General features: G+C 54.2%; 2 protein-coding genes across 4 annotated transcripts; one reads left to right on the top strand and one right to left on the bottom strand.

Moving 5' to 3' along the window:
• Nucleotides 1–1,888: 1,888 nt before the first annotated feature.
• On the top strand, nt 1,889–14,687 carry FAM118B (family with sequence similarity 118 member B). 3 transcript variants are annotated; one of them, XM_035346042.1, is made up of 9 exons: nt 1,889–2,032; nt 3,769–3,831; nt 6,824–6,901; nt 9,176–9,428; nt 10,090–10,317; nt 12,277–12,405; nt 12,963–13,248; nt 13,872–13,931; nt 14,214–14,687. In XM_035346042.1, exons 3-9 carry the CDS (start codon nt 6,831–6,833, stop codon nt 14,225–14,227), a joined length of 1,041 nt encoding a protein of 346 aa, XP_035201933.1. In that variant the 5' UTR covers nt 1,889–2,032; nt 3,769–3,831; nt 6,824–6,830; the 3' UTR covers nt 14,228–14,687. The 3 variants fall into 3 exon arrangements, with proteins under 3 accessions (XP_035201933.1, XP_035201931.1, XP_035201932.1); XM_035346040.1 differs by lacking the exon at nt 3,769–3,831 and having other exon boundaries at nt 1,891–2,032; XM_035346041.1 differs by lacking the exons at nt 1,889–2,032; nt 3,769–3,831 and adding an exon at nt 2,036–2,083.
• Nucleotides 14,688–14,822: 135 nt separating this feature from the next.
• SRPRA (SRP receptor subunit alpha) lies at nt 14,823–22,231 on the bottom strand. The gene is made up of 13 exons (XM_035345881.1): nt 22,211–22,231; nt 21,578–21,798; nt 21,193–21,353; nt 20,130–20,283; nt 19,509–19,662; nt 19,051–19,157; nt 18,734–18,852; nt 18,319–18,405; nt 17,786–17,958; nt 17,487–17,700; nt 17,241–17,404; nt 17,019–17,117; nt 14,823–16,148 (listed from the first exon to the last, which is right to left on the bottom strand). The coding sequence occupies exons 1-13, from the start codon at nt 22,229–22,231 to the stop codon at nt 16,020–16,022; spliced, it is 1,803 nt and encodes a 600-aa protein (XP_035201772.1). The 3' UTR covers nt 14,823–16,019.
• Nucleotides 22,232–22,826: the final 595 nt, after the last annotated feature.

Below are 22,826 nucleotides of genomic sequence, written 5' to 3'. Positions count from 1 at the left end.
CACCAGAACAGCCCTGCAGCTCCGACGCTGTTCATCCTGGAGCTGAATGATGGTCACCGTGCCCCCAGCCCATACGCTGCGCACACCCCGTCCCCTGGGGATGCTGCAACCCCTCAGCAGCAACCCCTCAGCCCCTACCTCAAATCCAGGCACCTGATCTTCTGGTGGAACCTGGAAGGGGTTTACTGGGGGGTGTGGAGCCATGCTTGGGGCATTTTTTTGCCTTTCTATCTGCAAAGCAACCCAAGAATGGGTGAGCAGGGGGTTTGTCAGGGCCAGCCACTGCCCCGCCATGCCCTCCCAGCACGCAGGGTCTCCATCGCCCCTCAGGGAGCTCTGGCTGCGTATGGGCTGGTTCCTCACCGCCGGCAACTGGCTGCAGCTGTCAGGCAGCACTTTCTTCCAGCAGCATTTCCACCTCTACTCCCTCAACGCTTTCAGCAAGAGGACAGACCGGTGTGTACACTCAGCAGGCACAATGCCCACCGCGTGATGGGGGCAGCCCCCAGCCACGGCCCCGTGCCGTAGGAAATACCCCCCCTGCCCATCGCATCGCGGAGCACAGGGCGGGCTGGGATGGAAGAAACCCAGGGCTGAGCAGCGCTCTGCGGTAGCCCGCGGGGTTTTAACGCTGCCCGCTCTGCTCAGCCCTTCTGTTGAGTGCCCAAAGGCTTCTGAAATTGAGTCAGCGCCTACTGGGATTCCTCAAAAAGGAAGAGAGGTCGCGAGGCAGCACTTTGCCCATTACCATTTTTTTTCCTCAAAAATCACAACAACAAAAAACTGCCATGAGTTCTAAATGAGAATTTTCCATTCCTTTATTTATGGAATAACCCAAGCCAGAGGCTATTCAGCTCAAAAGTACCTTGAGAGCTACTTACTAGTATTCTACTTTAAACAGCACTTCACAGTAAAATTTTAAAAATAACTAATGATATTAGAAATGTGACCTGGGAGCGGTGCTTTCACCACGGTTGAGGCCCCAGCACGGGGCGGGGAGGCCCCACACCCCGCCCGAGGCTGTGCCCCGCAGCGCGGTGAGTCAGGGGCTGCCACAACCCAGCCCCAGCTGCAAACCCCGGGCACACCCCGAAGCAGCACCCAGCTTCAACAAGCAGCACGCGGTCCCCAACAACTGGCAGGTGCCAGCCTGCAGGCCGACCCCTTTCACCTCCCTCCCCAGGCACAGCCTCCACGGAGACCTCCCGGGGCCTCCCCGCAGGTTTTTCCCCCTGCCCCACGCGGCCCCAGCTCCCTCACGCGGGCAGGCACAGGAGCGAGCCTCCCCCCACGGTGTCCCGAGCACAATTGCCATGCGCATGCGCATGCTCCTTTTATAGCTTCTCGAAGTCTCGCGAGAACAAAGCTAATTCTCACGCAGGCTCCCCCTTCTCGCCCCCCCTCCAGGAGGAAAGTCCCGCCCCTTTCGCTACGAGCCAATGGAACGGCGGTGGCGAAGGGGGCGGGCCAATCGCTTTCCGTTCTCCCTACCCCCCCGCTCGCCGGGGGCGGGGCCGCGGGGCGCCTGCGCGGGGCGCGGCGGCGGCCGGGCGTCTCCTCATGGGGCCGGGCGCGCGGCGCCAGGTGCGTGCGCGGCGGGCGTTGCCATGGCGACAGCGCGGGCGTTGCCGTGGTGACGGCGGGCCGGGGGCGCGAGGATGGGGGGGGCGGCAGCGCTGAGGGGAGCACCCGGCGGGACAGGCGGGGCGGGGGGGGATCTGAGGGGATCTGAAGGGACCTGAGGGGGATCTGAGGAGACATGAGGGGATCTGAGGGTCCGGGGGGGTCCTGGTGCCACACCTCAGCCGCCCCGCTCTGGGAGCCTCCTTCCCCCTAGAAAAAAAACAAAACAAAACAAAACAAAACAAACAAACAAAAAACACTTGTTTTTTCGTTTGTTTTTCTTTCAGCGTTTCCCCCCGAAAACACTGCAGGGCGGCCACCCGCTGAAAAAAAAAACTTCTTCCTTTCCTTTCCCTGCAGGTGTAGCGGAGGCGGCTGGCGGCGAGGAGGGGGCGACGCAGGAGGAGAGGTGAGGCGGCTGCCGGGGGGGCTGTGCGGCAGGGCGAGCCCCAGCCCTGAGGTGGGTCCTGCCCGAGGCCCAGTCCCACCCTGTCCTGCGGGCAGCGACACCTCCCCTCAGCCCAGGCTGCCCCCAGCCCCGTGCAGCCCGGCCTTGGGCCCTGCCGGGGGGGGGCAGCCACAAGTCGGGGAGCCTGTGTCTGAACACCTCTGTCTGGAGCCCATCAGCCGCTTTCCCATGCGGCGTTGTTGTTCGGGTACAGACCTCGTGAAGGTTTCAGTCTGTGGCATTTAATGCAGCCGGGGGGAATTCGACTCATGCGAAGAACTGCACTGTTAATTAAAACCTCAGCTTCTGGGTGGGACTTGGTATCAGAGGAGGCAGGGGGCTGCGTTCATGCGTCGGTGCAAGCAGAGCAGGGCTTGTTCTGTTCGCTTGGCAGGTCCCCGTTAACACCTGCAGCCTGACCCTGCCATGGGTGTCAGAAGGAGAGGAAGGATTTCATGAGCCTGCTGCAGCTCCCGTGTGGAAGGGCAGTGCTCAGGAATCGGCCGAGGACAGCTCATTGACTTCCTTCGGGGTTCTCCTACCTGAAACATGGCGAGTTTTAAACTATAATATTTTTTTTTTCCCAACATCTTAAAGCAGCTTAATTTAAAAAGCAATTCTGAATTGGGCCCCTGCTGGTGGCTCTCAAAGGAGCTAAAAATAATAGATGAGCAGGGAATTTGTACGTGCTTTGCTATCGAATTAGCTCTGTACTTTGAGCGTTTCCGTGGGATTAACACGTGGATGTTGCTGTGCCGGAGTTGCGAGCCCATGACAGATGCAGGGCTGGCAGGAGTGTGAGGCTCTGCTCACACTTCTGCGTGTGCCGCTGGTGGCTGAGCACAGCCAAAAGCGTTCGAGGGCTCCCTCTTTACCCTGCGCCTTCACTGCCACAACTTTTCAGTCTCTAGGAATGGATAGGAAGCGACTGGTTATACCTTACGGTGTTAAAATACCGTTAATCAGCGGGGCTCAGTGTGTTCGTATCTTGTCAGCTGCGTACAGCAGCACCCTTAGGGGATGCCATCCAGCACGAGTCTGTCACGGAACAGCTCCTCACTGAAGAGCACCGAGTTGGAAGAACATTATTCTTTTTAATTCGCTTAAACTTTAAATATTCAGGTCCTCTAGCGTGCAAGTGTGGCTTGACTTGTGTACTGGCTGCTGAGTGTGCAGGCGAACAGAGGGCATCCACAGCCCATCCCGTAGGTGATGCGTGCGGACAGAAAATGCCTTGTAAATCTTCAGGCTCCGCGCCCTGTGGCCAGGCACGGAGCAGCATAGTCCCTCCCGTTCCACTTGTTTGACAGAGTTAGCGCGGGCGTTCTGTAAACACGTACCCTGTGAGTGTCAGCGTTCATCTGGCACATCCTCTGCTCAGGCGTTGGGTTTTAGCTTCGCTAGGTCTTAGTGTTTCATGTGTTTCACAGCTGTCTCCTTGGATGTGCCTTTGTGTTAAACGTGGAATTGTTGTCGTTAAAGCTTCTGTGGAAGAAAGTTTGTTCAGTGCTGGCAGCTCGTGTATCATTTGAAGATAACAGTTCCCTGGGAAAATCTGTTTTGGGAGCACAGAGCATCGATTCAGTGTTCGTTACGGTCCTTTGTTTCCAAATTAAAAGTAGGAAGTGTCATTATACCATCTCTCTTTTTTCCTTAACTGTTTTTTCTTGCCTTCTGTTCCGCTATTTTGCTTTTAGCAATGAATCAGCAGACTCACTCCTACAGTCAGCAGGAGCTAGCTGTACCTCAGAGGCTTTAAGGTAAATTAACAAATTTCCTAGGCGTGGAGGGGGAGGGAGAGCCGAGCGCGTTTGTGATGTCTCCAGCTTCCTGTAGTCTAAGTACCTGCAGAGCTCTGGACATTTCAAGGAGGAAGCTGAAGTGCTTCTTGTCTTGCAAGATCCTTTCTCCATCTTCTTTGGGGGACGCTCACGGCACAGTCGGTCACTGCCCAGTGCCCTGTGCAGGATTTTCCACACAGTGGTGCCGTGCTCTGAGATAATGCTATTCAATTTTAGTTACCTTGGCCAGAACGTGTTTGTGCTTGCGTGAGCTGTCCCCCTGGAGAGCAGACCTTTTCCCAGGCTGCAGATCCGGAGATTTACATTTCCTGGCTGAATTTCCAGGACTTGATCTTGAGAGAAATAATCTGTAGCTAGGAGGAGCTTTACTGTTGTTAAAGCTCTGAACGAACAGCACTTTTTTGGAGACAGAAGTCCAGACATTGTTTGCGGTTTGGTTTTTGGTTTTGTTTTGTTTTGTTTTGGTTATCTGCAGCAAGTAGAGATGAAAATTGAAGTTCATGACATTAGAAAGCTAATTCTTGGTAACTATAAGGGATTTTTTTTCCTAAGCTCACGGTGACTTTTGGAATGTCCTTAATGCTTTAGAGTCACTTAAAAATTAAGCTGCCCTGTGCTGTTCCAAATACTGCGTACATGTAAGAGGAGCAAAACACGGGCAGTGATGGGGCAAGGGGTTAGCTAATTTGTGAGCAAGCAAAACACAGGGCAGCCTGGGCAGGGCTTTATAGATAGGCTTGGGTTTTGAGTGTCAGAGAACAGATAATTTGCAGCATAAAGCCAATATAAAGGAAAATTACAGCTGTAAACCAGTTGAGGAACTGCTGTTTTGGGGAGGATTTTACCCTTGGCTGTTACGTACGCTGCCTAGGAGAGAAGTGAGGGCAAACCCGGACAGCACTGGGAGCTCTGCGTGTTGCTTTGTACAAACTTCCTTAAATATTTGAGTTAATGACGGGTCTGTGCTTTAGTCCCTAGCTCACCTGAAATGTTTGCTCTTCCTTTACGCTGTTAATTAAAACCTGGCTGGCTTTGTGGAGCAATCTGTCCTAACTGAATCACCTAAGCAAAACTGAGACCTTTCCCTCCTGACGGGGCTTTTTCCCCTCGATGTTTTGTGTCCTGCCCTGGCTGCCTCCGCTCGGGGTGAGCTCGACGTCACTGCCTGTCCGACCACCTGCCTGAGCAGTGCCCATGTGCCTGGTCCCCGCTTCCCTCCTCCTGCCCAGCAGGCAACACCGCTCAGAGTGGGGACTTTCCTGGCAGCTGCCCCCCAAAAATAGTTCTCTGCAGGGCCCGGTGGCTGCACGAGTTGGTGTCTGGGGGGCATGTGGGGTGAACAGGAGGAGACAGCCTCCGATCGGAGTTCCTGGAACAGCGTACAAGTGCAGTCAGGCTCTGCCACGGGTTTAACGCAGGGTACAATGTTCAAAAGGGTGTGTGCTGGAGGAGCTTGCAAGTGTGGATTGTGTAAGCCCAGCTGGCTGGAGCCTGACTCCTCACTTGCTGAGTGCTTTTTAAGAGTTTGATCTTAAATCTGAGCTTTAACGTAAAATAAAAGTGATTATTCAGGTGGCGGGCGGCGTGTGCTGGGTGGGGTTTCAGGAGGCAGAGTGCCACGACTGGCTCTCCAGCTCCCCTCTGTCAGACGTTCCCATGTGGTGCAGGTTTTCAGAAGGGGTGAGAAACGGAAGGCCAGCGAGCACGCTGTCAGCACTGCTCTCGTGAGCGTCAGCGTGTCCTGTTTTCATTATCCCCCGTGAAAAGATGAGTTATCGAGATGACTGGGACAATCTCCTAAGTGATTCCTGCTCACACTTAGAGCCCAGCTGAGGTTTCATTCCTGTGTTGGGCTTTCCTGTGCAGTCTGCGTGCTGCAGCTTTGCTCCTGGAGCTGGTGAAGAGACTGCAGGTGCCTCATAGAGCAAGTGCTTGATTCTCACTGCGGCTGCGTGACAGCGAGGGGCTGCAGTACCTGGACAAGGCTGGCACTGCAGGCCAGTTGCTTTTGTACGTTTACATTTGGCAAAAGCCTGCCGTTGGCTTAACAGAAACCAGAACTGCTGTTGGACTCGTCATTGCAATTGGCAAGAACAACAGATAAGGGTGAATAGATCTCTCTGCTTTCGTTCCATGTGAATAGACTTATTTTGGAGAAGCAAGTGGGAGAGGAGCGTTTGCTGGCAGGCCTTCTGTATTTTACGTAACGGGCTATTGAAAGAGTTCTTGGGAATATAACTTCCTTTCTCTAAGGTCAGATCCCACCAAGCCTGGCTGTACGGTGGGCTGGATAATCCTTCCCTCATCGCTGGGGAATGAAGTCCTCTCAGTAGCCTTTTGTAGCCAACACAAATCCTGTGCTCCTTCCCTCCCGCTGTTCCTGAAGCAGCGAGTTCTCAGCACACAGCATCTTGGAAGGGGGCCAGCGCCGCCCCAAGGTGCGGGCCATCAGACAGGACAATGGCCAGGGTGAAATGAAAGCTGCGGCGCACGGCCAGCTGCCTTCATAAGCGTGATGGCAGGGCCCTGCAGTGTGCGGGGTGTGCAGGGCAGGAGCGTGGTGCCGGCACACGACGGACACCGGGTCTCGACGCCCAACCCTCGGTGGGGCTGGCGGCGGTGCTGCCACTGCCAGAGGTGTCGTCCCTTCAGGCTCCGAGGGGCAGTGGCACGCCGCCCGCGGGACGGCTCTCCCGCACCCCGCGGACAAAGCACCCAAGTGGTCTCACCAAACCTGGTCGTAAAAGAAGCTAAGGAGGCGGACGAGAGCCATCGTGCAAAGTGCAAAACCAAGAAAGCGTGATTCTTGGCCCAAAGGTGGTGTCATAAAGATAACAAAGCTAGGTGTTTACCTGCCTGTTCCAAGCTGGCCGAACAAAAGCCCGTGGTGTGTTCCGCGTCCTGTTGCATGCATGTAGTGACTCTGCTTGTGGTGATTTGTCCACTATAGAAACTGGATGGCTTCTACGGTGAGCCTGGGTAAAGACACATTATTGGAAGATGGAATGCCACCTGCAAAAAAGCCCAGGTAAATTTAACTATACTCCAGTGAATTTCTTCTCCTAAGAGCTTTTTCTGTAATCTTGCATCATTCTGTAAAGAGAATGACATTTGGCACCGAGCTGTAGCAGTCGTTCGGTTCCAGTTGCTGCTGCGAGAGCTGTGTGCTGTCTCTAGCCCTGCCCTCTAACGAGCGTTTTCCTGCCCTGTGTGGAACAAAGGCCTTAATGCCAAGCATGTACCAAAGAATTGCTTTGCTGCTGGTTTTCTTAACCCCCACATCAGGATGCATGGTTGCACAGAAAGCTTGCTCTTACTGCACTGTCTCTGTGGCTTTGGTGTTAACCCGCGCTCGGGTGCTGCCCACCCCTAGCACCAGGCCTGTCGCGGCAGTTGTGCTTCTGCACTCCGCCTGCACGGTGGCTCCGAGGAGGGCTGGCAGTTATTCAAATGACTTAGCTGCACGTGAGGGCTAAATAATTCCCCTCTCGAGGCTGCCTGTGCTGATAAGGAGGTCATCGTGCAGTCCTGCGTGGGGATCTGCTCCATTTTGAGCATGGCGCTAACTCTGGGCATACCTCCGCTTCCCTCCAGCCAGGGTTGTTGCTGTGGCTGCCGTGGTGGGCTTAGCTCTGGAATTAAGACATACCTGCAGATCGTGGACACCTGCAAAGGAGAAGCCGATTCATCTAGGGAGTTGTCTTCCATTCCCCTGATTTATTTATGGGTTCTGGAGGGCTGGAATACACTTCCTGTCTCTTCTGGCCTTTGTCTCCACTTTGGCCCAGTGAATGAAATGAGCAGGAGAGGCTGGGCAGGCGTTTGTCCTTGCTCAGGACATCCCGAGTATTTGGCAGTGCAGGAAAAGAAAGTCTCTTCTTGGGTGTTTGTTACCTGTTGGCTTTCAGCACCTAAGTTTCTAGCTGTGTTTTTATAGTAGTTCATTAGCACGAACACTGCCTTTGGAGGTGAGACTTGCAGTCCCCAAACTAAAACCCACTAAATCGAGAACTGGTTTGCAGCAGCTGACAGTGAAGTCCTTCTGAGGAAAAGGTTAACTCGTTTGTTTGCTTAGGCAGTAGAGGAGAAAAGGCAAAGCTCCATCTGTGTGGTGTCTGTTTCCTTTCCCATTCTTGCAGAGGATCACATGTCTGCAGATAAAAGCAGTCCTTCCGAGCCAGCGGCCTCCCCAGGCTGCTGCTTTGCTCAAGGCTGAGGTTCTCTGGGAAGCTGCAGCCCCTCCCTGCTTCACAAAAGCAGCTCGCCGCCAGGCTGCCTCTAGGCGCAGCGGGATGGGGAGAAATAGATCCACTTAAGGCAAGTTGGATAACATCAGGTGTGAGAGCACAGTGCGGGTGTAAACCAGGAACAAGGAAGAGGGGAGGAGGAGCAGATAGGAGTGTATAGCCAGGCAGCTCTTTGATTAGACTCTTCTTATGACGTGGCCTTGTAAAAGATTGGTGTTGGTAGTTAGGGTCTGGCGGCCGGAAGATATCGCGATGTACGGGCAGATAGAGCTCCTCCCCTGATAGCCAATAGCGTGTAAGCAGGCAGAAGTGACGCTGTAAACCCGGGCTCTATAACACCGAGTAACTCAGCAATAAATGCCATTTGCCGTCCACCACGTTGGTGTCTGTGAGCACATGGACCGAGCGGCCAGGGGTTGGTCGCCGTGCCGTTCCTGAACCAGGTCGTCACTGCCTTCGGAAGGCAACAGATTGGCCTTGAGTGTCCTGACACTGAAAACATAACAGGGAAGGGATTTCTGGCACAGCAACGGCCAGGCTTGGGCGTTGGGGTGTGGGAAGGGCCGGGGTGTGGGAAGGGCCTTTCCAGGGCAGAGCGCTGAGAGGAAGCCCCCACTTCCTTTTTTTTTTGTGCTGCTCTAAAGAGGGCTGCTGTCTTCAGCCCCCCCTTGGCCCCTGTTGCTTAAAGGCAGAGGAAGCTTTGTGGTGTTGGGCACCTGTTTGGACTGGGCACAGTCACGGCTGTGTTCACTCCTCTCACAGGGCTCTGACGTGTGCTTTCCTGATGCAGGACGAGGCCTTAAACTGCACAGCCTTGGCCCTCCCTGTAAGGTCGCACTTCCATACCGCGTAGCCGTGAGCTTCTGATACTGACCTGCAGAGCTGGGCTCTGCCCTTAGGGGACACCGAGTTGCCTCTCTTCTGTTTACCAGAGAAGCCTAGTGGACATGGTGATGCAAAATTTAGGCAGTCTTGTCCTTGGTCTGCATGTGCTGTGACCCAGGACATCCTTTTACGTACGATGCTACCAGCTGTGCTGCTTTCCCCTCCTGCAGGAAGCTGCTGCCAAGCCTCAAAACCAAGAAGCCTCGGGAGCTCGTCCTGGTGATTGGGACAGGAATTAGCGCAGCCGTCGCTCCCCAAGTCCCAGCACTGAAGTCTTGGAAGGGGTTAATCCAGGCCCTCCTGGATGCTGCTATTGACTTTGATCTTCTGGAAGATGAAGAGAGCAAAAGGTTTCAGAAGTGTCTCCATGAAGACAAGAACTTGGTTCACGTTGCCCATGACCTTATCCAGAAGCTGTCTCCGGTGAGTGTGCTCAGAGCAGGGTACGTAAATGTCCCAGTTTCCCACCCCTGTCGTAGGAATTGGCTTTGGGAAATCCACCAGTCCTCCGGCAAGTACCGTACGTGCAAGGAGCCGAGCGAGGGCAGGTACTGCGCTGGGGTCCTGGGAGGGTGCTTTGGGCCTGATGACTCCGAGCCAGATCCGTGTTTGCATGGCAGATACACTGCCAGGAGCAAAGAGGAGCACAAAGAGGCGTCTTTGTGTCCCCTTAAACAGCCATGTGCCCTCCTGTGCCTGCTTAGGTATCGTTCTCAGGCTCTGTGCATACCAGCTTCTAGATATTTAATGATGAGCGTGCCAGGGAGCCTCCAGGGGGCAAGAGGAGATCGCACTGTTCAGTTGTGGAGGGTGACACTCCTTGATTTCTGACCTCCAGAGCTGAGCTGTGGTGATGAGCCTGGATGGAGCAGTGGTCTGATGAATGTCTCTTTTCGAACATTCTCATGGTCTTGCTTCTCAACCTGAAGAAAAAAATCTGATAGAAGTGCACTGTGCTTGCCTTGCAAGGCCCTCTAGCTTTGCAGAGTTCTTCAAGAAACATGTGGGGAGATTTTGTCTATTCATTTGGCATGAAATATTAAAAGAAACCAGGCTCTGATCTTAACCTCTCTCCGCTTCTCAGCGCACAAGCAACGTTCGCTCAACATTTTTCAAAGACTGTTTATACGAGGTGTTTGATGACCTGGAATCTAAAATGGAAGATTCTGGCAAACAGCTGCTTCAGTCTGTGCTTCGCTTAATGGAAAATGGGGCACTCGTGTTAACCACCAACTTCGATAACCTGCTGGAACTGTATGCAGCGCACCAGGGGAAGCATCTGGAGTCTCTTGACCTGACGGATGAGAAGAAGGTAAAAGATGGTGATTCTGATGTCAGGACTGAGCTGGGACAGCACAGGACAGCACAGCTGCGGGGTGTGCTGTTATGCCCATGTAAGGGGGTTGTGCTGGTCGTGGGAGTTCACGTGACATTAGATGAACTCCATATAGAGGCTCTGACAGCTGGGGGCAGCGAGCAGAGGCATGAAGATGCAGGCTTGTTTCTCAAGTGCTGTGCTTATTGGCTGACATCCATTGCTCAGGAGGAGCCTTTGAGCCTGGCATTTCTTTGATCTCTGGCCTTGAAGCCTGTGGCTTGGCCTTGCTGAAGTATCGCAAGCCTTGCTTCCACGTAAGGCTCAGACTGACAGTTCTGACTGACCCGGTGTTGTGGTTTAACCCGGCTGGCAGCTAAACACCACACAGCCGTTCGCTCACCCTCCCCCCTCCCTCTCTGGGATGGGGGAGAGAAACGGGAAAGTGAAGCCTGTGGGTTGAGATAAAGGCAGTTTATTAAGATAGAAAATAATAATGATAATAATAATAATATGTACAAACAAGTGATGCACAATGCAATTGCTCACCACCCGCTGACCGATGCCCAGCCCAACCCCGAGCAGCCGGCACCCCCACCCCGGCTAGCCACCCCTATATATTGTTTAGCATGACGTCAGATGGTATGGAATACCCCTTTGGCCAGTTTGGGTCAGCTGTCCTGGGTTTGTCCCCTCCCAGCTTTTGCTGCACCCCCAGCCTGCCCGCTGGCAGGACAGAGTGAGGAGCTGAAAAGTCCTTGGCTTAGTATAAGCAGTGCTCTGCAGCAATTAAAACATCAGCATGTTATCAGCACTCTTCTCATCCTAATCCAAAACATAGCACCCTACCAGCTACTAGGAGGAAAAATAACTGTCCTAACTGAAACCAAGACACCCGGGAACCCTGAGTGAGAAACAAAGCCGGCCGGCCTATTTTGGTCGTTTGATGAGTGCTTGTCGTGAGAGCATTCTCAGGGCTCTAGCCTGAGACAGCTCCTGGGTGCTTTCATCCTCCCCCGTCCCTCCTACTCTCCCTGCTCTTTCCGAAATGGCCGAGTGGCTCCGTGTGGGATAACTCCTTGTGCTGCAGCTTGTTCCGCCGTGCTGCTGGATTTGTAGCCGCTCGCCTCGGACAAACCTCCCTCCTTCCCCAGCGGCCCCAGGCCTGCAGCCAGGCAGAAAATCAGAGCCTAGAACAGCACCGCCCGCGCTCCCCCCCACCTGCCCACCTCATCTTCACACTGCGGGCTTTCTTCGTGGAGAGCACGGTGTCTTTGTTTGTTGCAGACACGCCGTGTGGCTGCTGTGAAGTACTTAGTCTCTTTCCATTCTGACTCATTTCTGTGCTTCACGTTTCCTGTGTGACCTCTTAATCTACATGGCTGGAAGTACTTGCAGCGATACAAATAATGCATTCTAATTATTGCAAGCTTAAATGAGCTACAGTCTGTAGGAGTAAACTGAGAGCCTAGGAGGTGGCTTTCTGGAATGAAGGTCAGCTGCTGAGCTTTCTCAGATCTTCCCAGAGCCTAGAGGGGCCAAGAAACGCACGTTGTAGTCCCGTGCAGCATGCTGACATAATATTTAGAGTTTTTCCCCATTTTTCTGTTGAGCCCAGTGTATTGATTGGGTCTCTTCCTGTGGCACCAGCCACTCAGCTGGAGTGTTGAACCAAACAAGTGCAACAGGCTGCCGCTGCAGGCTGTGATGTAGAGGCTGTTGCACTCAGGACCCCTTGAGGAGGTAAGATGTAACATGAAAAAGAAGCTGCCTCATTGAGAGGCTTCTCCAAAATTGTCTTCTTGACAGCACATAATTCAACGCTTGAAGAGGTAGGAAGCAAGTCCTAGAGCAGGAGACGCAGAAGACCTTAGTAAGGAATATCCCCTTAGCAACTTGCTGGAAGCTGAACGGTGTGCTCTCGCTAATGTCTCTGGCACGGTTTGTTCTGTGCAGGTGCTGGAGTGGGCGCAAGAGAAGAGGAAGCTCAGCGTCCTGCATATCCACGGCGTGTACACGAACCCGAGCGGCATAGTGCTGCACCTGGCCGGGTACCAGAACGTGCTGCGCAACACGGAGGTCATGGTGAGGCACCTCGCTGGCTCTGTGCGTGGCACACCGGCAGAGATGGACAAGCTCATTTTGCCTTTTCCTTTAGCTTCACTGGGTCAAAACGCAAAGAACAATTTCCAGCCCGCCCCAACTTGTGTTTGCCAGAGCAATCACCTGCCCCTCGCTAAACCTTGTGATTGTTGCAGCTCCTCAGAACATGCGTTCACTGACTTGAGGTTACGTATTTTAAGAACTCTGTACATACAAATCTCCCATTTCCCATTCCAGCCCTGGCAAGCCTGTGTGTAAACTGGGCAAAGATTCAGCTGAGCTTAAAACGTGAGTTTAGAGACGGGCCTCACGCAGGGTGATCAGAATCCTGGATTTTCTTAAATAGAACAAAGGGGAGAAATTCCTGAGCAACTTGCTCTAGCCAGCTAATCTGCAAAAACACCTCGCCACCTTTGCACATAGGCTAAGGGAATGATGACACTCCTGAAGTCTCATAAATCAGAAGCCAAGAACTCTATCTTTTACCTTGTGAAGATAAAACTTGTCTTTAGTAAAAACATCTCTTTTTTTTTTTTAAGCGAGAGATTCAGAAGCTGTATGAAAATAAGTCATTCCTGTTCTTGGGCTGTGGTTGGACTGTTGATGACACCACGTTTCAAGCCCTGTTCTTAGAAGCTGTGAAGCACAAGTCAGACCTGGAGCACTTTATGCTCGTGCGGCGAGGAGACGTGGATGAGTTCAAGAAGCTCCGTGAGAACATGCTGGACAAAGGGATTAAAGTGATTTCCTACGGAGATGAATATGCAGACTTGCCTGAGTACTTTGAGAGGCTGACGAGCGAGATCACCATGCGGGGTGAGACAGGTACAGGGGCTGCAGGCAGTGCTGGGTGACGTCCTGTCACAGCAGCACAGTTCTTGACTGTCATTGTTGTGCCTGGAGTGCAGGCAGCATGACCCCTTTTCTCTGTGCTATATTACTCATTAAGATTTTTTTTTCCAAATTGTCTGCAACTGTAGTTGGATTGGGGCTTACGTTCACACAATCACTGTTAGGTTCATACAGTGAAAACAGCTCTACTGCTTCCAACACATCCAGACATCGTTTTTGAGGTGTAGCTCATGTTGTTTATTCCCTTTCTAGTGAAAGGAAAGAGCGTTTCAGTCTCCCAGTGTGGTCTCCGTGACCTGCATGCTGTGCAGACCAAGCTAATGCTTTAACATATGAGAGATCTCACTAATCATAAAAATCAGAAAAAAGAAACAAGTTTGCTAGCCAGAGCCTTGCTGGTGCGTGCTCTGAAGGTAGAACCCAGCCAGGAGAGCCTGGCATGTGAAACGACTCAGCACTAAGTGCTGCGTTCAGATTCCTGGCACCGATCGCTTCTGAACTGCTCTCAGCATCTCCGCCTTCCCAGAGAAATACGGGCTCAACACCTCTGATGCTCTCACCTTTCCACCCGGTCCTTAAACTCTGCTCCGTTTTAGGTGTGCTTAAGGAGGGACAGCAGCTGAATGGCTCCACCGCTGCCCATGGTGAGATAAAAGGTAAGATTTTCCCTCAAGGTGAGCTCCTGTGTGGGGGCTGCGTGTTGGGGCACAGAGCTGGGCACTGCCGCCTGCCCTCCCGGCACAGCGGCCACAGCGAGCTTGTCCTGCACGGCGCCTCCAGAGCCAGCCCCATTGTGCGGCTTTCAGAGAGGTCCCGCCTGCCCTGCAGTGTTTCCCTCTGCTCTTTCTCACCACTCCGCCCAGCTGGAGCCTCCCCAGGTGCCAGGGGAGCCCAGTATGCCCCGTGCAGCTTTCACAGAGCCTTTCCTTTCTGCACAGGACGCAGCACGTGAGCCTTGCCCCAGGAGCAGTGCTGCAGAACCTCCCCAGGACAGGACGAGCAGGAGCCAGCAGCTCCATGGAAGCCTGCAGCCTCCAAGGTCAGTCCAGGGGAGGAGCAAAGTCCCCGTCCAGAGCTGCTGTTCTCGCCCACATGCACCGAGACTCCCAGAGACACATCAGGCACGAGACAGAGCGCTGGGCAGTTTCCCTGTGAAATGAGCCTGGTGCCTGATTTAACGTAGTAATTGTCTTTTTTTAATCAAGGGTGCATTTGCCTGGGGAAACGTTTTCTCCCCACCTCAACTGCAGCCTCCTGTCATTTCGTATTTAGTGCTTTTGTATTCTGTACTTTCACTCTAAAATGAAACTTGAGCATTTTTTTTTACTTGAAGCTCTAGTTTTCTAGCCCTTTCTTTATACTGTACAGTATTTTGTATGTTGAAGCTTGTATTAAAGGCCTGTTCCGCTACCCCTGGGGGCTGGTGTTTTGTTTGTGCTCAGACCTTCCACAGAGCCTGCCCAGCACTCGGGCGCCTGCAGGCTGAAGCCAGAGGCAGGAGTTGTCTCCCCCGTGAGGAGAAAGTTGTCCTTGCTGAAGGCAAGTTATATATAGGCAGAAAACAAATTATTAAGTTTATTTATAAATTATGTCTCTTAGCAGACAGCATTCAATTTATTGCACTAGAGCACATCTGCAAGACAGAGCTACAAGACGTTGTAAGAGTTTTGTATTATTCAGTGTAGCACTTCAGCCCAGAATCAAGAGGCACTCTAAAGGGGGAGAAGGGCGCAGGGAAGCAGCAAGCAGCCACCCTTGTCTTCCAGTATTTTTTTCCTTTTGCTAGCATATTTGAGGCAGCAAATAACACTGAGGCCAGCAGGCAGAAGACACACAGGGGCACGTCCCCCTCTGGCTGGTAGGAGAACAATTCAGGTGATCAGACCAAGCTGCCACAGCTCCCCAGCTCCTGCCACAACATGCAGCACCTGGGTGCCCTGCAGCAGCATCCCACTGACAACAGAAATAGGGACCTTAAGGCAATTTAACATCCCCCCTCTAGCCCCTGCTTGCCCAGCACAGGGGCAGGCTGTTGCAATTTTTGGTTTATCAACTTTGGTGAGCTGCTACACTCAAGCTAGCAGCACTGCGAACGGTCAGATGTTCTAACGCTGTCACGACACAGCAGCTGTCCCTGTTCTGCAGCCCGCAGGACTGCTTGCCTGCCTCCAGCCTGACAAACAAGCCTGCATCCTCCCTAAGCTGGTCTGCAAGTCAGAAGCAGAGCTCACAGGCTCAGCGAACACCTCCAACAACCCCCCAGACAGCCCCCAGATGCTGCTAGCAACAGGACAGCCCCAAAGCACAGCAAGTCCTTGCATTGCCACTCGTACAGCATGAACAATACAAAGCTCTGGTTCCAGCCTCTGCGAGGGAGGCCGAGTCACTGAAACAGAATGAAGGGATGCGGGGAAAGGCTGTCACTGGGTGAAGCCCCGGCACTGACCAGGTACGAGTGCTCCAGCTGGAGAAGACAGCTTTTATCCAAAAATAAACTGGAGTCAATAAATACGGCAGGAGAGCACGGAGCTAACTGGAGTAAGCACAAGGACCAGAAACACCACCGCCCTAGTTTACACTCACGCAGCCAGTGGAAGGATTCACAGGCAGGCAGGGGAAGCACAGCTCTCGCACCCGCGTCCCTTCATTCTGTTTTGCACTACACCGGAAAGACTAGTCAGTCACAGGGTAAAGCATGTTCTTCTGAGACATCTGCAAACAGCAATTTGGTGCAATCGTTGTTTTTAGGCCTTCATGAGTGCTGCGACCACAGCCTTGGCGTTAAGGCTACGCAGATCACAGTAGGTTTGTCCAGTACCAACAAAAACGATGGGCTTGCTCGTGATGTAGGTCATGGAGATCGCAGCGCCGACCTGCCAAGGACAAGCACCTTTAGGGGCCAGCTGGGGCTGTATTTCCAAAAATAGAAATAAAAAGCGCCACTCCTCCCGCTGGTACAGAGCCTGCTACTTCAGAGAACTAGCTCTAGTTCGCCCTATACCATGACATGGAAGGAAAATAAAGACCCAAGAACGCAGAGATCAGAATCGCTGAGCCCCAAACTCTGGCATGTGGAAAACAGGCAGATGCAGAGCCAATTCAGCCTGCCGTGTTCTTGGCTAACAGGCTGCTCCCAGTGGCGCAGGCCCCGTGCACGCTGGGGTCTGCTCCATCGGCAGGAGGCTGGGAGGGCAGCGGCTGTCACGTATCGCAGAGCCAGGTATCGGTACCACCTACAGCCACTACTTGCCTCCCACCAGGGTTTCTCTTTCTCTGCATTTCAGTCCTTACGCTGCACAAGCAGGTTCACCCTGCCAGGAGCTTTTAGTGCTGTTACTCCGCACGGCATTTAATCCGGGCTTTGGATGCCCGATTTGTGGTGCTCCTCCCTGCAGATCCCTCTGCTTGCTGCAGCTATTCCAGTGCTGCCTCCTCAGGAAGCCACAAACAGCCTCCTCCTATCTTCCAGATCCGTACAGTCCCAACTCTGCATGACCCGCTGCAAGAACGCTTATGAAGTGAGATACCTCACAGCCATTCTTCCAGAGGCACGGAAGTCAGTATGCTTAGCTTTGTTTTGGTGATCTGCATTCACATGCAGAGAACTGCATCCAGGACAGCACAGAAATGCCCTGTTTGTTGACTGCATCTCTCCTCCCACCACCAACGGGTGCTCACACCAGCTCTGTGCAAGGTTACAGTTAAAAGGAAATCCCTCCTGGGGCACGAAGCGGTCTCCTTACCTTGTCATCAATGGTATCGAACTTGGTGAGCACGATTCCATCAATGAGCCGGGGCGTCTGGGCCATGGAGTGATCAGCCAGCGCCTTGTTAAACTTGACCTGAGGAAGAGAACATATCCAAGAAAGGCACTTGTGATGCTGGCGCTGTCCACAACTCCTCCAACAAAACCTGCAGACACCTTCTGCTCCCATCCGCCCTTCAGGAAGACTCTCGGCACTCACCAGCTGATCCACAGCCTCATTTCCCACCAGAGCTTCCCCAACAAACAGGACCAGGTCGGGAGCGTTGACCGCGATCAGCTTTGCCAGAGCAGTCATCAGTGGGGCGTTGTCCTGCATGCGGCCCGCCGTGTCCACCAGCACCACGTCAAAGCCCTGGTTACGAGCTGGGAAGACGGGGAGGCAGCATGAGCAGGAGGAAGCCCAGGACCCCCAGGACAGCCCCTCCTGCTCCCAGCTTCCTCCTACCGTAAGAGATGGCCTCCATGGCGATCCCCGCCGCGTCCTTCCCGTAGCCCTTCTCGTAGAGCTGCACCATGGTCCGCCCGCCGTGGCTCTCCGGGGGGTGCAGGGCGTTGAGGCGGCGGGTGTGCGTGCGGAGCTGCTCCACCGCTCCCGCACGGAAGGTGTCACACGCGGCGATGAGGACGCTGAAACCATTCTCGATGAGCCAGAAGGAGATCTGCCACCAGCAACGGAAAAGCCTCGTTAGCAGCCGTGGCCTGAACTCAGCAACCCCGTCCCAGGGAGCCGGCAGGACCACCTACCTTGGCCAGGTTGGTAGACTTCCCGACACCATTGACACCACAGAAAGTGACCACGTAGGGCCGGCGATGACGCTGCGCATCCATGACGTCACGGAGGACATCCACACGGCGCTGGGGCTGCAGGATCTGCACTAGAGCCTCCTGTAGGGCCTGCTTCACTGTTGAGGTCACCGCTGGGAAAAGGGAGATATAAAGAGAAATTGTCACACCTGGAAAGGCGTCCAGGGAAGCCCTGAGCCCCAGCCCACAAACGTTAGGACGCCAGGAGGACACCTGGGGGCTTCCAAAATATCACGTATGGCTGCTCAGTTTAACAGAGTTGGCAGGAGTCACAGGCCTCCTTCTCATTCCAAAATAGTCAGGCCTATCCGTGCAGCTTGGATCTCCCACACTTATTTGAGAGGAAACTCAACAGCAGCACAGCTGCAGCAGCTGCTGGGACTACCCAGTTCCATGTCACATCAGAGAAGCAGGAGATCCAGGCCAGCAAGCCTCACACACCAAAAAGCAATGAGTGCAGCGCAGCCACTTACTGGTGAACGTTCCCATCACCTTCCCTTCCAGTTTCTTAGCCACTGATTCACAGAGCTGGACTGCAATCTCAGCTGCCACGTTTTTTGCTTTGGGAGAGAAGAGATCGGGGTTAGTGGGGCTGAACAGGTGGCACACGCTCGGACATCAGCATCCCACCAAGCCCAGCAGTTTGATGGATCAAGGCAAGGCCGAGTGGCAGGATCCCCCCTCCAGATCAGACTGCTGTCCTCTTCTGCTGCCGACCACTCCCCCAGAGGCAAGGCAGGAACCTGCGACACCTCCTGTGAGCAACAACTCCCCAGCCCGTGGGCCCTACCCGACCCTCTGGAGCCCACCCTAAGCACAGCACTCGGGAACGGACTTGGCCTGCCTGATCCATCCAGTCGAACACACACGCAGCAGACCCACGCTTACCGATCAAATGGTCTTTCATCTTTTCCAGGACCGGGTCCATGTCCTCTCTTGTCAAGCTCTTGGAGCCCACCAGGCCTTTCAGCATGCCAAACATGCCTCCGAGGCCACCCTTCTTTGTGCTGCGGAGAAGCACAGCAGTTACCTCCAGGTGTGAGCGGCACGGTGCATGCAACTGCCAGCAGCAGGGACACACGAGCCTCTCACACAGCTGACAAACACACCTGTTTGTCTCCAGTGTTACTGGTTAGACTGGAAGATGAGTTACGGGAGGGAAATCAAGGAGTGTGTAGCAATCAGGGGCCGTAGGAGCTTCCTACCTGGGTTTTGAAGTGTTCTGAATAACCTTCTCCTCTTCAGCTTCTTCATCACTCTCGTATTCAAGGTCATAGAGGCGGCCAGGCTCCCGATTTCGATCCCCCAGGGCCTGCAAGGGGAAGGCAGCATACTGAGAAGCAGCAACTGCGTAACCTTGTCCTCTTGGCTCGCCCTCACTGCCACCAGGAGCAACGCCCATTAGTCAGCAGCAGAAGCAACTCCACACAGGTCCTCGTCGTGAGGGCTCAGCTGTCTGACCCAGCGTGCGCAAACTGCTGCTGTTTGCTGCTGTCACAGCAGCAGCAAACGTTCTCTAGACAGCTGCTTTACCCTCAGAAGGCTGCGCGCTGCGATCCCCTTTCCTAGCTCTCAGCCAGCCGTGGAGACCAAGCTGCACTCGTCACGCCCAGCTGACTGGAGAACAATGCTCTGAAGCAGACATCGCGACCTGACTTCTTACCACATCAGGGTCAAATTCCTCCACGGGACAGGCCTCCGAGTTCCCATTGGTAGTGGAGTCACTGTAATCGAGTACTTTGGCATTGGAGTTCCCCAGATCCCACACTCGGGGTTTCTTCCCCTTCTCCTTCTGAGCATCAGGCTTCGGAGACTTGCTAAAACAAAGAGCAGAAGCACATTTTGTTTGGTAGTGAAGAATGAGCAAACACCTCCTTAGAAGCCATGAAAATTCAAAGCCCAGGTGTCAAAAAGGCAGAAACCAAAGCTAAAACTGGCCGATGCCAAGGCCTCCACAGATTATTTATCTGAACTTTAGTCCTGTATCACGCTTGAAGCGGGCTGCTTTAACCCAAACCAGGCATCAACGTGCCCTTTACTCACAGTGGGAAAGCCTCCCCAAAAAGAGATCTGGACCTGCACACGAGGTCTCTACTTTGAACTCTAAACTGTACTTTGAGCACGGCCTGATGATTAGCGGGATGACTTCCAGGGTCACCACAGGAAGGAGAGGCTCAGGCATGGCCGAGGGATGGCACAGAGCTTCTTTTACACACAGCCAGCAAAGAGCTGCTCTGAAGCACAGGCAGACTCCCCACGACCTGTCCGTACCCTCGTTACCCACCTGGACTTCTCCCCTGCTTTCATGTGTCTCTTGAAGAATTCTTCCCGGTTCTTCTGCAGTATTTCATCCTTGGTCAGTTCCTCCCTGTCCCCAGCTGACGAAGGCTGCTTCTCACCTGGGGCTGCTTTACTGGATGCTGTAACAGTTTCCGTTCCTGCAGGACAGAGCCCAGCAGGAGCTCAGCCTTGCAGCACAGGCAACACCACCACCACCACCCAGCATTGCACCAACTCCACATCAGGCTTTCCTCTGTGGAGAGAGTCCTGCTCCAGCCTCACGTCTAAGACTTTGGAAGCCTCAAGAAACGGGAGCACCTGATTTTGGCCCGAAGGCAGCTGCATTTGGGATATGATCCTCCCAAGACTGGCAGCTGACGAGCCAGCTCTCCCAAAACATCTTTGTACGTACGACACGTACGCGTCACTCCCCGCCTAAGAGCCAAGAGCACGTGCTACATGACAGCGCCGTTACACCTGAGCAACCTTTGCCTGTCGCCGTCCCCAGCTGAAGGGCTGCATCTCATAGCACCAGTCCTCAAGGTGCTCCCAGCTTCCTTTCACAAGGACAGAGCCGAGACACACGGAATTCAAGTCTTGCTGGCAGTTTCATGTTGCTTTCCGAAGGGCACCGAGCTGCCTCCTCTCCTGACGGGGCAGGTCAGCAGGGCCAAGCCCACGAAGGCTCCTGCTGCAGCAGGCCTGCTCTCCTGCACAGCGGGGCACGCAGAGTCACAGCATCATGGAGTGTGCAGAGTTGGAAGGGACCCGAGTCCAGCTCCCGGGTCCGCACAGCACCACCCAAAATCCAGACCCCACGTCTGAGAGCACTGTCCAAACGCCTTGAACTCCAGCAGGCTCAGTCATAACAGGAAATCACGTTTGTTAGGCAGGACTTTCCCCTCGTGAACCCATCCTGGCTGTGAGCAAAGGCCCCCGAGCAGCGCTCTGGCGATGCAGAAGGACCAGGAAAGCACAGGCTGGGACACGCGTGACCCACATTTCATAGCTCTGGAATATTTACACCCCACAGGCGCACACGCACTTTACCTTTCCCATCAACTCACCCTCCTTTTTGGAACCTTTACTCTTCTTGGTCTTGCCTTTCTCCTTTGGTTTCTCCCCTCGGGTCTCTATCATACACTTGACAGTCTTCTGAGACTTCACAGACTGCTCAAATGTCTTCATCACGGTGGGAGCTCGGACTTTGCTGCTCTCCTCCGCTTCCCTGTGGGACAGCGCGCCATCAGCTCCGTGCCCCCATCCCCACGGCCACCCCTGCTCCAGACGGCAGCATCAAGTAGCTCAGCCCGTCCCCGGCACCAGCACAGAACCCGCCTTTAGCCCAGGGGGGGCTCTGCAGCCACACCTGCTGCCAGCCTGCTGCCCGCCGCCCCGATCAGCGCGGTACCGAGCACGGGGAGGCTTTGCAGCGGCAGGAAAATTCGTTACCGGAGGAGACGCAAAAAGTCATCTTTAAAATCGAAGGTGCCGTTTAGGAGGCCCAGGGTGCCTTTCTGCTGGAACTCATTGCGGTACTTGTCTCTGAACTCCTTGTGCACGTCATCTATCAACTTGTCCACGTAGGTTAGAGTCAGGATCTTTTGGAAGCCCACCTGCAAAAAAAGCACAGTGAGAAGATGTCGCTCTACGCAAACGGCACGTGCGTTACCCTGCAAAACTGAATGGCTGTCACATCCGAGGAGGAGGCACCGACCTCTCAGAGTCAGGGCACCCGAGAGGAAGTTCTGTCCTTTCGGCAACCGGATGATGCAAGCTTCAGGCTACGTTTTCTGATATAACCTCTGAAGCTTTCAACGCGTTCTCAAAGAGACAAAAGTGGCACAACGCAGAGCTTCGCATTAAAGCGTGACACCAACAGGAACGGGCTGGATGTTCCACAGCAACAGAGACTTGCACCAAAGAAACAGGAAGCCCTGGGCTTAAGGCAGGCACACGAGGAAGGCTGCGGGGCATCAGGCAGAGAGCGCTTAAAGGAGAAAGGTCAGAACGTTTCCTAAAGCACAAAGCAAATGCGTGGATTTGGCTTTCCTTAAGGAGGTGCAGTCACAGCAGCCTTCTCACGTGACTGTTCTGTGCTTTCATCAGGATGTAACGCTCCGTGGGGCTTCCATCCCAGCTGCGGTGCTTAAGTCCTAATCCTACCCCAGACGCTAAAATAAACCGACCCGGACCGTAGCGCTGCGGGGCTGAGGAGTCGTGGCGCACCCACGGTCCCCACACAGCAAACCAAACCCTCCAACACGCCGAGAGAGCCCGCTGAGCACACAGCCCTTGGGCAGGACCCCACCAGCAACCCCAGCGCAAAGCCCCTCTCGTCCCACAAACCTCAGAGCCAAAACCGACCCCCCCCAGGGAGCCAAACCACGGTGGTGTGTCAGCGGCATCAGCTCGCTGCAGGTGATTGTTCTCCAGCCCAGCGTACACGAGCGCTGCTATCCCAGCGGGGAGGTGCGAGCTGCTGTGCCCCACGTGTGGCCGTTCCCATGCCCTCCCCGTCCCTCTGGGTGCCCGCAGGGCTCGCGCCGTATCCCGGGGCACTCCGACACGCGGCCCAGCTGCGGCATTTCCCAGCGGGCACCCCCTCTTCCACAGCGCTGTGCCACCGGCGGAGGAGGAGGAACACCGGGGACGTGACAGCCCACGGAAAGCTTCAATTCCGAAGCGTGAGCTGCTGCCC

Source organism: Oxyura jamaicensis, chromosome 24, assembly GCF_011077185.1.
Source record: "Oxyura jamaicensis isolate SHBP4307 breed ruddy duck chromosome 24, BPBGC_Ojam_1.0, whole genome shotgun sequence".
Taxonomy (NCBI): domain Eukaryota; kingdom Metazoa; phylum Chordata; class Aves; order Anseriformes; family Anatidae; genus Oxyura; species Oxyura jamaicensis.
Note: the sequence above shows the minus strand (reverse complement) of the source record. Positions and strands in the feature narration are given on the sequence as shown.